Here is a 15,903-nt window from a genome sequence, read left to right on the forward strand (position 1 = left end):
TAATTAAAAAAATCTTAGAATAAGAAACAAAACCAGATGGAACACCAGCATAATAAGCAAAAAGTGGAACTGTCCCTGGCAAACGAGAAGTCTGGTTGCTCAACTTATGAAGTCAGAAATGGACTTTATGTGCTAATTCCTGATGTAATAGTTTCATTATCTCCTTTTGTTGTTCATTCATTTCTGCTAGGGATCCAGCAGTGAATGCACAAATGTTCAAGGGCTCACATTCTAGAGGCTGTCATGTAAACCCATGCTTTCCATGTTTCAGTTGTAATTCTAGCATTGTCTCTTCCATCACTGCCCTAAAAAGAGACACTGGCTGGCTCTGACTGTAGTAGAACATTCTGCCTGTTGGGAAAGTAACAATATAGGAATATACCGTGGATATATGCTGGATACATTCTGACACTTGGGCAGATCCAAAATGTTTGGGTCCATCTTAGGAGAAGCAGCTCAAGGCCCAAGAGGAAATTACTGCAACCTTCTGAGTTTCAAGGGATCCTCAGAATTGATGAATCCTCAGAATTTTTTTGTTTAAAATATATGGCTAGTTTGATAGAGGCAAGAATAGAATTTTGGGCCTCTGATTCTTTGGGGCAAGGTGGAATCTGTTTCTCATTAGTCCACAGCTTTTTGCTCTAGTTATTATTATTTTTTATCATTCAAAAATAGTTACTGGAAAGAAGGGAAAAAATTTCTTAAGCCCTTTTAGTATTTGGTGTCCTCCTATTTCTTAGTATGAAGTAGAAGAACTAACACTTCAGAGTCAGAAAAGTGTGCCTTAACTTTAAGGCATATTAATATCCCCTGTGTGTCAAATTACTCAAATCACCTTATGTGGTTGGGAATAATATTGTGGAGTGATGACATTGTGTGCAGGATTAAGTGAGATGATCCAAGTAAATTGCCTAGCACAGTGTTTGACAAATAGTAGGTGGCCAGTAAGTGGGAGCTAGAAGAATTATTAAGGAAAGTATAAAAGGCTTCATGTTGGTGAGGCCAGAAAACTATCATATAGGCTCCTTTATCCTCCATTTCAGCTTCCTTCCCGTTCCTTCCCCTCCCAACCCGCACCAGCTCCTACTACCAGTACTTGGGGCTTTCATGATACGGTTAAACTATCCTCTTTTCCTGGTCTATCATCTTTTGTTCTTGATTTATCTTCCTCATTTCCCTTCTTCCAGACTTCCTAGTCTTATAACTTATGCTTTTGCTGCTGCCTGCTATATCTAACCTTGTAAAGGTTCTGTTAATGTCATTTATGCCAAAATGTTAAAGACTAACATCATTTTCATATGCTAGTCTTGCCAGCACATAGGTCTACTTTAGTAAAGGTCAACATCATAACCTTAGAGAACAAATGCAGAACATAAGTTGGAGGTATCAGCAATAGGGACAGAGGAGGTATTTTCAAAGAGAGGCATAGCACTCAAAGATAACAATAAAACTAACGAACAGCTAACATTTATTGGGTGTCTATTTTGCACTGAGTTTTTATATGCATTGCCTCACTGAACTCTCACAACTAATAAATTCTGTACTATTATCATTGCTATTTTTCTGATGAGGAAAATGCAGCTTGAAAGGGTAAAGCAAATTGATGTGAGTTATATACACCTAGTAAGTAGAGAAGACAGGTTTGGAATTCAAGTCCATCAAACACCACTATCTCTCTCATGCAATCACTTACAAGCTAAATTTTCATGAAGACAGATAGCTCTGTGCTCTTCCTATCATTTGCTAGAGCCTAGTGCAGTGCTTGACACATAATAAACAGTAATTATTGGTGCATGAATTAATGAATAGGTATCTATTCTATCATAGCCTCCTCTTTATTTACCTTACTAGAATCACCTTTTGCTTGGAGGCTCTCCCTTGTCCAATATTCCAAAACTCTGAGCTTCCAGTAGTCCATGTACACCATTCTGTTTCCTGATTTCATATCTCTAACTTGCTGTCCTATCCACCTGCAATTCTTCCTTTCCCCAGAGGTCTCTCAGTTAACTTCCACCGAGCCTGTAACACAGAGCTCAGGAGTGGTCTACTTCCATAAATCTTTCCATTTCTCTGACCTCTCCTCCTATCCTCTTCCTCACTGTCTCCTTTCCTCTTGCCACCATGGCCCAACTTGACAGGGTTCCTTCCATGTCTGTGTCTTCCACTAGACCATGGTGTATTTGAAGGTAGATGTCTGGCATATTTCTGTATCATTTTTTTGCACCTAACATATTTTTCTTCTGACACTTCTCTAAAGTTTATTTATTTGTTTTGAGATGGGCGAGGGGTAGAGAGAGGGAGAGAGAGAATCTCAAGTAGGCCCTATGGTGTCAGCACAGAGCCAGACGCGGAGCTCAAACTCATAAACCATGAGATAATACCTAAGCTAAAACCAAGAGTCAGACACTGAGCCACCCAGGTGCCCCTCTTCTGACATATTTTATATGGTTTTGGCTTAGCCAAGTGTATCAATTCTAAGGTGCTTTTTTTTTCATATTTTAACATCTTTGAAATTGGGATATATCTTTCAGTTGATGGAATCTTAAAATTATAATTGACAGTGTTTTTTTCTGACTTAGTAGAAAAAGAAGAGTTGATTGAGTCCTATAATCAATGGCAGCTTCGAGTTAACATAATGCAGTACTAGATAATAAATAAAGGTTATACGAATGAAGGAATGAATAGCAATCATAGCCCTCCTCAAATCATATTATTATTCCTACTTACAACCTAGCACCACAGACAGTGTGGCAGGGCCACAGTTGAGCATCGTTCTTTACTTATGCTGAACTTTCCTAGTACAAGTAAGACAGGCAATAAACTACCTCAAATTATTCCTAAGCATTTCTTTCTGGAATTACATGATTTGTTCCATATGCTTGTCTTTTAGGTGAAATTGATCTTCAAATTCTTTCCAAAGTTCAGGCTCAATATCCAGGAATTCATATCAACAATGAAGTTGTTGAGCCAAGTGGTGAGCAAATTGCCAAGTACAAAGGTACCTGTAACCCATGGTGTTGTATGTCAAATCCTATCCCAAATGGCTTTCATTCCAAATATGTCCCTCAATCATTAACAACATAATTGCTGTGATATATTCTTTGTAAGCTTACTGGGAAAAGAATATATTTAATTTTTTTTCTTGACAGACATGACTAACACCTCAGAAATATGAACAGTGAATAATTAGACTTCCTTTTTTACCGACTTTTCATCTATTCCCTGGTTATCAGCTATTATCGTTGATGTTTTTTCTTAGAGACAGAGTCATTAATTCATTAATATTTAAACAGAATCCTTGCTCTTAAAGAACTTGTGTTTAATGGATTATAACAGGAGTCGCAAACTTCTCTGAAAAAACACACAGTCAACATCTTAGACATAGAAGGCCACATGATCTTTGTCACCACTAATAAACTCTACTAATCAACTCTGCACAAAGGCAGCCATAGATGATACTGATAAACTGAGTGTTCATATGTTCCAATAAAACTTTATTTATAAACATTAAAATTTGAATTTTATATCATTTTCACATATCATGAAGTATTATTCTTCCTTTGATTTTATTCAGTCATTTTAAAGTGTAACGACATGAGATATAAAAGATAGGCATAAAGTCAGGAAGTACAGTAGTATATATATTTTAGCTTGTAGTCCATTTAGAAATAGGTGGTGGAACAGATATAGTCCACGGACCATCGTCTGCTGACTCCTGGGTTACAGAATCATATCACTTGTTTTCCATTGATAAAATTTACCAGTTGATTCCTCATCAACACAGAGATAATGTAACCTATGTCTGATAAGTGTTCTCATTATTTCTTACTGACTCTTTCTTTCATCTCTAATTTCATTTAACGCTAGAAAAAAAAATCAGTATGAACTCTGGTCTTCCAGAGCTACATAAAAAAGAAAAATGTGCTTTATATCTGTTATGTATATAACATTGATTGCATTAAAATTCGAAATGGAAATGGATTCTGCATTTGCAATTAAAATTGGTGGTGTGCCACCTCTTCCCTGTATTTTAGAGCTTGTAGCCAAGACATCAAACCTTGAGAACATAAAGTTTGTTTGGCATAAGGAGACATCATCTGAATATCAAAACAGAATCACAGAGAAAAAAGAAATTCAGAAGTGGGACTTTATTCATATGATTCAGGTAAGAAATATTTATTGTTGTATATTCTCAGAAAGGAGATTTTTCAGAAATATGTATGAAGAGTGCCTAATATTATACCTTTAGGAAGAAAAATGAAAATCTGATTTCTGATTTTACAAGTGAACATTATCTGTCCAAAATGAGGATAAAAATGTTTATAATACTAAGAGATTCACTCTAACACTCAAAAAGCTAGTTTTTTATACTTGAAATACTTTATAGTTTTTTTTTCAATGTTGGTTTAATTAACTTTGTAGGATTGAAAGTTCATAGGTAGGTTTGAGGACAGTAGAGTGTAACATATCCTAGCATAGTCCTTCAGTAGTTCTAATGGTCTGGATGGGACTCTGATGTCCCAGAGTTTTTCTGAATCCTCTTGCTTTTGTCTTATGTTGGTGACCTGGCTAATGTGCATGTAACTGAAGGGGCATGTTAGGTGATTTGTCATGTCAATAAAGTTTACTAATACAGTCAGCCATTCAGTAGGAATTTATTTCCATAATCCAGCACTGATAGCGTATTTCTTAGAAATACACTAGAGTACGTCTTGGAAAGGACATGACTATTCATTATATGGTATGGGGACACAATTATGAGAATCACTGATATTTCTGGATAGCATATGGATGTATAATCTTTGGGTACTGACTACCATTAGAAAATGTGTGTACTTTAGAAATACCAATATTAACAGCAAGAGACTTCTTTCTTTCTATAGTCCATAATTCAGTCATCCCAAGGGAATAAACTTATAAGAAACCCAAGGAAGAAATGACTCTAACATTGGCATATCCAAGCAGTCCTACACCTCTGCTCTCCTAGCTGACAAAATCTTTTACCTATAAGGGAGCACGTAAATTGTCCAGCAAGCATATAATGTTTCTCTATCAGACTTACTTTCCTATTTCCTCATATATCTATTTCATACCTCCTTCTCTCTCCTTACACTTCCTGTAACCCCTCCCTCATGATTCATTCCTAACTGATGACCTTACTTCATACTGTATAGTGAAAAGTGAAATCATTAGATGGAAAGTCATCTTTTACCCTCCAAATTTACAAACATAGCTGCTCCTGTACCTACCATCTTTTTCTTTCATCTTATTATAAAAGTGTCTTTTTATCAAAAGCCAATCTCTCCACTTGTGCTCTGGATTCAGTTCTTTACCTGTTATAAAATGTTACAGCTTTAGAGATCATTCTCCCATTTCTCTCAAAATTTGCACATGTCTTCTTTCTTAGAGCAATTCTGCTTGCTCTGCATTACTATACTATTCTATTTCTCTATCTTCTTCTCTGTCTACTCTGCATTTTATGGGTTATATTTTTGTCTCTTCATTGCTCCCTATAGTCTTAACACTCTCATGACATTCTTTCAACTTAATACTCACAGTTAACTTCAGAGATCTTAGTGTCTATTAGATCAAATTTCAAAGAATCTGTTATGAGCCACCTCCTCTTTTTTAGCCAGGTCACATCATAGACTGTTAGGCATCTTATGGATTAGATTATGTATCTGGGTATCTCTCCCCCTGTGAACAGCATGGAATGACATGAGACTAAATATGGCCCCGAAGCAGCATTGGCCATGTGCAGGTCCATTTTATCTCATTCATTCATGTGAGAGGGACACAGTTTAAGTTGTATTTGCTTTATGCAGTAAATTCTGTCATGGGCATATACATAATATATTGAATTCTTGTCCAAGAGAGATGGAGATGAGATATAAGAAGTAAGTGTCTGTGGGAGTAGATTCCCAGGATGCAAGCTCTGGGGGAAATTTTCCACCGTCAGTGTATTCCAAGCTCTACCTGTATTGAATAAAAAGGCCTTTCCCTGTGCTTCACCAGATATATTCCAGAGTTATTTAAAAGTGGTGGGTTGACCCCTAGCACCTTGTGACCAAGCATGTAACCTCATGCTTTATTCAGTCCATTTTCCTAGAGAATCTGTCAACATCAGAGCCTGCCATATTTTCTGTGATTTTAAAAAAGCATTTGTGAGCATATGGTGAAGCTAGTGCAAAGGGCTTAATTTTAAAGCAACGTTCCATGAAATGGGGTCTGTTTTTATGGTGCCAGCACTATCTTCTCCCATAAGAACTATAATTCACAAAATAGAGAGAATGCATAGAATCAATGCCCCCATGTGGAGAGGAGACTAAGTATCTCCAGCTATAAATGTCTGTGTTATTGAAGCCAGAAAGAGTAAATTTAAAACAACTTGGCTGTAATTGAGCAAATAGCATAGTTTTCCCTTTTCCCTAATATTTTATCACATTATTACTCTCTCTTTCCATATAACCTCTTTAATATTTAAAGTGTTTTGTTGAGTAAAAATCTACTCAATTTGAAAATCAAACTTTCTAGTGAATATCTAACCCAAGTAACAAAGACATTGATATAGAAAAGTGTCTAATTTCTCTTTTCCTTCATTTCTAGATGCTGTATTATGTAAAAGATATCCCAGCTACCCTGAAATTCTTCCATAGTCTCTTAGCTACCAATGCTAAGATTCTCATTATTCTTGTGTCAGGTAAATTTTTTACATTAATCCTGAATTTTTAAACAGCAAAAGTGCATATGTGCTTGGATATATGTATTTGAAGGCAGCTGCTATATTTTGTCTTTATTATGAAATTCTTGACTTGGCTTCTGATCATAGTCAATTAATACAGTATTCAGAAAGTCCTTCACGATGGTTCTCAATATAGGGAGTTTAATGGAATTAAATGTCTATTTACACCTTTCTCTTGGGGAAAATTTGTCTTTATTGTCTCTATATAAATTATTCTTTATATAACATGGAGCAAATAGCACTAATAGGAATTTTTTTAATGAGACCAAAAATAGTAAATATTTCTGTTTACCTCCTTTTTGTTTCTTGAATATCTCTTTTCCTTCTATGGTGTTTATTAATACATAAATACAGGCTTAAATATTTGGGATGCTTTCATATTTGATTATTTTGCATTTCTAGAGCTATTGCCAATATTGTTCATGATAGATTTTCTCAAATAACCAAAAATTGTTCACTTATTTTGTGTTATTATTTTCCAAAGAAGGCATTTGATCATGTCATGTTGCTCCCACTATATAATAAGTACCACACAGAAAATGTAAGCAAACATGTTAATAAATGAAACACTGACACTGTCGAGTTCATTATTTCACCACTTATTTCATTCAGCATTCTTTGTGGATTGTGCACACAGTGGGAGTCAGGTTGATTCTACATATACAAGAGTCTTTATCTTCCTAAACTTATATCAGACCCCATACTCAAAACAATAACTCACAAAATTCATCTATTCTTAAATATGAGGAATGACTTTAAAGATGGCAAGCTTGCCTGTTGCTTGTAATCCTAGGCTTGAACTCATGTGGCAGTTTTGCAAATGAGAGCTCCGCCATACAATCTCTTCCCCAAAGGAACATTTTGATAAACTATTTTTATCTCTGGTTGGTTAAAAATACCCATTTATGTGGGAGAGTTCTATCTTCCCATTTAGAAGGGCTTATGTAAACCGGATGCTTCCTGCTAACCTCTCTCCAAATTAAGACACTTGGATAAAGCCTTTATAGTACATTTAGGAAATGTAAAAATTAGTTGTCACCATTGAGGGCAGTCTATTCTTTTTTTTTTTTTTTTAATTTTTTTTTCAATGTTTATTTTTGGGACAGAGAGAGACAGAGCATGAACGGGGGAGGGGCAGAGAGAGAGGGAGACACAGAATCGGAAACAGGCTCCAGGCTCTGAGCCATCAGCCCAGAGCCTGACGCGGGGCTCGAACTCACGAACCGCGAGATCGTGACCTGGCTGAAGTCGGACGCTTAACCGACTGCGCCACCCAGGTGCCCTGAGGGCAGTCTATTCTTGATAATCTGTGTCAATAGTGAAGAGAAAGTGTTACAGACAGAAACAGCAATGTATCCAGAAGTCATGTATGTTTGATTTTAGGATATATTTCATATCAATAGCATATCCACTCTTATTTATATTTTGTTTACTCTTAAATATTTTCAGAAGTGAAGTATTTTAACGTCAGAAAGCAGTTTTCTATGAGTCTATTTCTACCAATAGGAAAAAAACAGACTAAGGTTTAAAAAGTGGCATGGGTAGCCTACAAGCAACTGAGAATTGACTAAGTGCCCTTACAAATACAGTATTCTGCTCACTATCTCATGAATATATTAATACAATCCATGGCTTGTTGGCATCAAGAAATATGCAAACCAAAACAGGCACAGTGAAATGTATGACGACACATGCAGCAAGAATGCTGAGGCACTTCCTAGCTGTGTGAACTTGGTCTGTTAGCCTTCGTTTATTCCAGGGCTATTTCTGGATAATCATAACTACATTACATTGCATCTATGTATATATGTGGTTCATATGTACTATGTGTATGTACATTAATGGGGAAAAAATCAAAGAAAGGGAGTAAAGACTCAACTATCATTGAGCTTTTTCTTAAAAAAGTATTTTGAATCAAAAGTTACTCAGTCTGTGTAGTTTGATTTTACTAAGTTTGTATTTTACTACCTTTTACTTTATGCAGTAAACAACTCTTCATTACTGTACCAAGCATGGGAGACAGGTATCCCAAAGAAGAAAAAATTGTTCACAGATACTGTTCCTAAACATAAGAATGTAACAAATAACAAATGTCCAACTATTAAAGGGACTCTAAAGATCCCTACCTCTATCACATACACTTTTTTTTCTTTTTTCTTTTTTTGTGGCTAGCAGCTAGGTTTGAGAATGCTCAATGGGTCATATGAGGTGACTGAGCAACTTACCCCCTCATCCCTGTATAAAAACCATTGCTCTAAACTGCCCTTCTCAGTCCAAACTATGATTCTTGAAGCCCCACTCTCCATATTTGCCTCATGAAAACATTCATTAAATTCGAATATTGCCCTAAAACTTGGAACACACGCACATCAAAATGGTTCACATTAAGTTCTGTTCTTATCTAGCTTCTTGCAGTCACTTTCTAAGTAGACTTTGCTTCATAATTACCTGGAAGTGAAAAAGCCTGTTTGCGTATTATCTTTGTTTCAGGGCAGTACTATAGCTGCCCATAGTACATCCATAGCTACACTTCAATGCAGAAAATTGATTGCTCATTATAGACAGATTCAGACAAGCCTGGAACTAGTCACTAAATTAAATTTCTAAGAATACTCATCTAGATAATATCTAGGCAGATAATGGTATGTCTGGATTATTATCTTGCTCCAAAGGGTTGCCTTAAATATGCTACATAACTAAGGCTTTTTCCTGTCTATTTCAGTCAGACAACTGACCTGTTACTAAATTGACAATGTATTTCTCTGAATAGACTGAATAACTGTTTTCTGAGTACCATAGACACCCACCTTTGCAATTTATTAGATCATAAGATAATGAAATGTGGTGTCAGTTTCTAGATTTAATTATACAGAGACCTAGGATGGCTATATGCACCATGTGTACCAAGGTATTATGTGCGTTCAGCCATATTCAAAACAGTACATAGCCTGTGTTCTCAGATCCTTGTTGGCTGCACAGTATAGCTGTTGTGTAGATTTGGTTCATGCAGCTTGTATTGAGTTCTTACAGTCAGTCACTGGTAGGCTATGAAGGATGCAGATGACTATTACTTTTTTTCTGCCTTTGAATGGCTCCTAACTAATGGAGAATTGAGACATGGAAATACTTGGAGCAGTATGCTAAGTGTGTTATCAGAGACATATGGGGAGTTTCAGGAGAGCTCCTTGAGAGCAGGAGTTCTGTCTCTTTGGCACCTAGAAGACAGACACTCAATAAATATCTGAATTGAACTGAATAAATTATTTTTTTAATGTTTTTATTTTTATTTTTTGAGACAGAGAGAGACAGAGCATGAGCAGGGGAGGGGCAGAGAGAAAGGGAGACACAGAATCCGAAGCAGGCTCCAGGCTCTGAGCTGTCAGCACAGAGCCTGATGCGGGGCTCGAACTCACAGACTGTGAGATCATGACCTGAGCTGAAGTTGGACGCTTAACCGACTAAGCCACCCAGGCGCCCCCTGAGTAAATTATTTAATAACAATTTATTAGAGCTGCCTTATAATATTCTAAACTACTAGTTCTGAATGTCTTTCTACAAAAGAGAGTATGTTTTAGCTAAAACCTACTACATGACGGACATGGAATCAGAGGATATATTAAGTTCTGGAGATCTAAACATATGTTTAATAAACAGGAATAAAAGACTCAACAAAAAAGCTACACATACACACATACTCGCACACATACTACAGTGTATGCTGAAACAGGCAGACAAAAGTGATGAAGGGTAGGCAAGTGAAACTCATTAGGAAAAGAAAGAGAAATTGATATCATAATTAAATGACAGAGTTTACTGGTCACCCTGTTAGAATACATGTTGCTTGAGGGAAGAGAGGCTTTCCTCTGTGTTCCTTAGTAGCCCAGCTCAATAAATATTCATTTAATTATAACAAGCAGAAGTTCCTGGTTATACAAAGATAAAATATTTGATTTGGGTATGAAAAGGAAGAGAAATAAGGACAAAGTGGATTTTTAAAGTGAGTATCTCACACTAAAATGATATCGGGGGCACTTGGGTGGCTCAGTCAGTTGAGCATCTGACTTCAGCTCAGGTCATGATCTCACAGCTCAAAGGCTCCTGCGTTCGGGGCCCCCATAGGGCTCTGTGCTGACAGCTCAGAGCCTGGAGCCTGCTTCAGATTCTGTGTCCCTTTCTTGCTCTGCCCCTCCCCCACTCACACATGCACACTCTCTCTCTCTCTTTCTCAAGAATAAATAATCGTTCAAAAAAATTTTTTAATGATATCAGTAGCACAGTTTTCTTCAAATATAGTAGCCAGGCATTAGTTGAGAGAGTTGCTAATTAAAACACAACTTTTCTGGTTAAGGAGTATTAGCCAGAAGGAGACAGTTTTGGGTTTTGTTTGTTTGTTGTCCTTCCCTCTCCATACCTGACTAAGGAAGGAGGCAAATCATGGTATGTTATTTTTAATACAATGGGGAAAAAAGAATCTCATTTATATCATGTTGGAGACAAAAGTAACACCATATGTTGTGCCCACCAAGAGCCATTATGATAACCCATCAGTTAGAAACTGTATAATTGCTCAGCTCAGAAATGGCACCAACTCACACAACACTGACACCAGCAAATTTTCTGCAATCAGTGTTTGGATTGTTTTGTGTTTTTTTTCCTCTGGCAGGTTAAAAATAAAAAATAATGATAATAGAGCCTCTCCTCAACCACTGAAATATTTACTTTCTTGTGAAGTCTTATTGGTAGGCAAATTCTTATTTGGGCAGATGATCACTCTCTTTGGAATGAAAGAATTTTTAATACATAATTGTGACCCTAATTTTTTCCCCACTGGACTGAGGTTTCTTTTTTTTTCCTGCTTAATTCCAGTTGTACCTTGTAGAGAATACCCTGCAATTATTGCTCCTTCTTCTGAAGTATTAGTAGAATGTCAACTATCTAGACTATTTAAATTTTACCATTTCCTGCCTTGGATAGTCTCTTTTGTTGAAGTCAGTTAGGAGACTTTAGACTAGTCCATTGATGAAGGCCAGGGGTCTTTGAGCATCCAATAATTTTATGCAGAATATGCATATATATTGTTTGTGTACTTTTCTGGAGAGTTAACCATTTCATTAGACCACAAAAGAGGTTTGGGAACCAAAATACCTTAAGCCTTTGAAATCTTCACTAATAATCCTGGAAGCTCACAGAAAATATAGGCTTTCCCTTACATTGCTTTGGCCAGGTCCAACTTAATTTCCTAACACTTCAGTGATGTTTATTTATGTTATGTTATGTTATGTGCCTGTCATGGTTCTCAGTATCTTTACTTATTCTTGCCCCAATTCTATAAATAAATTCTATTATTATCCCTATTTTGCAGATAATAAAACTGAGGCAAAGTTTCATAAAGCTGCTCAGAGGAAGAGCCAGGCTTCATATTTAGGCAGTTGGGCTTTAGAGACCTTCTTAATTACTATACACTGTATCAACTGTATATATAACATCCCATTATTACATGCATGTATTAGAGGCTCCATAAATAGATGCTCATTTGTGTTAATTTATTAGTAGTATAAATTTCCAAAGAGCAAGCTTGCTTTTTTCAAGATTACAACCAGTGAAAATACATTATCAAACTAATTCCATATAATATTCATTTATTTTGTAAGTACTTATTACTCATCTGCTACGTGCTTAATGTTGTGCAGCAATTCACTTCAATTATCTCATTTAATAACTGTAGTTCCATGTGAAGTAAGTATGGTTATCCCCACTTCACAGATGAAAAAACTAAGGTTCTGAGAGACTAAATAATGAATCTCATCTTATTCATGAAGTGTCAAAAGTACATTCCACCCTGTGTTTCTCTTTCAGAGGCTGCATCTTTTAGCTTCTACACTGGGCTGGGTTTTCAATTAAACATAATAGACATTGCTAAAACATCTTCTAAAGCTGGCAACAAAATTTCTAAGAATCAGCCTCATTTTTCGCAGTCCAAGGCAGCATCTTAGAAGTGGAGACATGAGAGGCTACCTCATCTTCCTTTTGAGAAAATCATGATTGTATTTATTGTGCTCTTTCTTTCTATTTCAGTTATTAACCTTAGATCCTCTCCTCTGAATGCAAGACTCACATAAACAACTGCCTTCCTCCAATCACCAATGGAATATCCAATAGAGATATCAATAGATATCTCAAATTCACATTTCCAAAACCAGACCCTGATGATACATTTTAGACTGCTCCTACTTCAATCTTCCCATTTCCAACAATGACAGTTCTCTCTTTTCAGGTGCTTGGGTCAAAATCATTGGGGTCATCACTGACTCTTTGTTTTCACTCACACCCAGTATCCAAATTGTTGGCAAATCTCACTGGATCTAGGAGCATAATAATAAAAAAAAAATCGAACCACTTCTCATCGCCTCCAACTTACTATCATCTGTCACCCAGATTATTGCCATAGCCTCCTTACTGTTCTCCCAGTTTCTGCCCATATTCCCCCTATAATCTATTCTCATGTGTGTGACCAAGTGAACTTATTAAAATGTAAATCAGGTTGGGGCGCCTGGGTGGCACAGTCGGTTAAGCGTCCGACTTCAGCCAGGTCACGATCTCGCGGTCCGGGAGTTCGAGCCCCGCGTCAGGCTCTGGGCTGATGGCTCAGAGCCTGGAGCCTGTTTCCGATTCCGTGTCTCCCTCTCTCTGCCCCTCCCCCGTTCATGCTCTGTCTCTCTCTGTCCCAAAAATAAATAAACGTTGAAAAAAAAAAATTAAAAAAAAAAATAAATAAAAAAAATAAAATGTAAATCAGGTTAAGTCACTCTAATGTGTTGTCCAATATGAAAGCCACATTTGGCTATTGAAATTGGTATTTAAGTGAGCTGCAATGCAATAAAACTTAAAAATCATTTCCTTGATCACACTAGCTGCAGTTCAAATGCTTCTTAGCCACAGATGGTTGGTGGCTACCATACTGGACAACACAGATATAGAACATGTTCATCAATACAGAAAGTTCTATCAAACAGCACTACAATGGCTTCACATCTTGCCCACATGATTTGGCACCTTATCTACTCCCCCGACCACTCATCCAACCTGTCTCCTTCTACTCTCCCCCTTGCTCACTCAATTCCAATCTCACTGGTTCCCTGACTAGTGTTTAACATGCCAAGCATGCTCCTGTCTCAAGTCCTTTGTAGTTGCTCTTCTCTCTACCTAAAGTAGAGAGATTATTCCCTCTGATATCTACATGGTTTGTTGTCATGGGGTGCCTGGGTGGCTCAGTCGTTTAAGCATCCAACTTTGGCTTAGGTCATGATCTCACAGTTCATGAGTTCAAGCCCCGCATCAGGCTCTGTGCTGACAGGTCAGAGCCTGGAACCTGCTTTGATTCTGTGTCTCCCTCTCTCTCTGCCCCTTCTTGCTCATGCTCTGTCTCTTTCTCTCTCAAAAATAAACATTTAAAAAAATAATAATACATGGTTAGTTGTCATGTCTCTGCCCAAATGTCACATTATTACAGAGACTTTCTGTGACCACCTATATAAAACAGCCATCCATCCAACTCTTTGACCTTCCTTATTCCTTGCTCTAATTTGTTTTTTATTAGCACTTATCAGCATCTGATATGTGATTTATTTACTTGTGTATTTAACTTTCTTTCTCCCTGCTGTGTACTCCTTAAATTAAGCTACCCAAAGGAAAGAATATTTCTTTATTTGACTGATTTATTCTAAACATCTACTATACTGCCTGCTAAAGTAGGTAAATGAAAATAAGAATAAATGAAAGCATGAACTTTGTTCTGTCACACAGGAACCAGTGGCTGGGACAAGCTGTGGAAAAAGTACCGATCCCGCTTACCCCAATATGACCTCTGCCAATATGTTACATCGTCTGACCTCTCTCAGATACTGGACAAATTGGGGATTAAGTATGAATGTTATGACCTTCTGTCCACCATGGACATATCTGATTGTTTTATTGATGGCAATGAAAATGGTGACCTGCTTTGGGATTTTTTGACAGAAACCTGCAACTTTAATACAACAGCACCACCTGATCTCAAAGCAGAAATTATGAAAGATCTGCAAGAGTCTGAATTCAGTATAAAGAAAGAGGGAAAGGTTCTTTTTAATAACAGTCTGAGTTTCATAGTGGTTGAAGCATAAATATCAATTATGAAACTGTATTCAAAAAGTTGTATTTCAAATAATGTTGATCACTTATTTCTATATTAAAATTACAAACACATCTTCTAATATAAATAGGCAATTTTGTCTTATATATAAAACTTAGAGAGTTCCAAGAAATTCTCAGATTTCCATGAAGAATCATATATGATACTGTTGGTCTTACCCCATTCCTTCTCCAGGTCAAGAGGCCACATTCAGGCTAAATATAGGATAAGCTGGAAAAATGAGCCAACTAAGTTTCACTGGCCTATTGACCAGAAAATTCTTTCTATTTGTTGATTGTACTGGAATTTACCAAAATTTTAATAAAACATGTGCTGTGGATTCTTTATATACTAAGAAAGTATATATTTATTGATATATAAGAAAAAGTATATGTTTATTGATTTTTCCTCTTTTGTGAAGAATTGTCTGTGCACATTCCTCTAGTAGTTTCTATCTTGTTGTTATTGATTACTAAAAGTTAGCACCTTAGGATATTACAAAATTAATTCTTTTTCATGTGTTCTGTTTCCTTCCATTTTGTTTTCTCTTTTATCTTTATTGTTTACCTTTTTATCTTTGATTTTATAGTGTTTTGTTTTTTGAAAAGCTGAAGTTTTCTATTTTATTCAGTCAGCTTTCAGAGTTTTTTCCTTTCTTATTTTCTGGGTTTCTGACACGTTTTAAAAGGCCTTCTTAAACCAAGCTTTTGGAATATTAACATATTTAATTACAAAAAATTACAATTTCACTTTTTTTTCTAAAAATAAATCTTTGTGTAGGAAGCTGGGAAGATTGCAGAATAGAAGGACCCTAAGCTCCTGTCATCCCATGGATTCAACCAGGTAACATTCACATTAGCATAAATAACCCAGAAAATGACCCAAAAACTGGTAGAACAAACTCCACAACTAAAGGTAGAGATGAACCCATATCAAGGAGAGTAGGAAGGGTGAATGCAGTGGAGAGCTCAAAGGTCCCTGGCTGTCTGAAGTT

At 36.5% G+C, this 15,903-nt stretch overlaps 1 protein-coding gene across 2 annotated transcripts in view; it reads left to right on the plus strand.

Annotated features, from left to right (window-relative positions):
• Positions 1-15,256, plus strand: part of HNMT (histamine N-methyltransferase) — a 46,357-nt gene extending 31,101 nt beyond the window's left edge. For both annotated transcript variants that reach the window (XM_043576619.1, XM_043576620.1), the window contains 4 exons: positions 2,891-2,998; positions 4,035-4,165; positions 6,607-6,700; positions 14,546-15,256. In XM_043576619.1, the coding sequence (XP_043432554.1) occupies positions 2,891-2,998; positions 4,035-4,165; positions 6,607-6,700; positions 14,546-14,901 (689 nt within the window). In that variant the 3' untranslated portion in view covers positions 14,902-15,256. The remainder of the gene's footprint in view (positions 1-2,890; positions 2,999-4,034; positions 4,166-6,606; positions 6,701-14,545) is intronic.
• The last annotated feature ends 647 nt before the right edge of the window (positions 15,257-15,903 follow it).

This window comes from Prionailurus bengalensis, chromosome C1 (genome assembly GCF_016509475.1).
Source record: "Prionailurus bengalensis isolate Pbe53 chromosome C1, Fcat_Pben_1.1_paternal_pri, whole genome shotgun sequence".
Classification (NCBI taxonomy): Eukaryota; Metazoa; Chordata; class Mammalia; order Carnivora; family Felidae; genus Prionailurus; species Prionailurus bengalensis.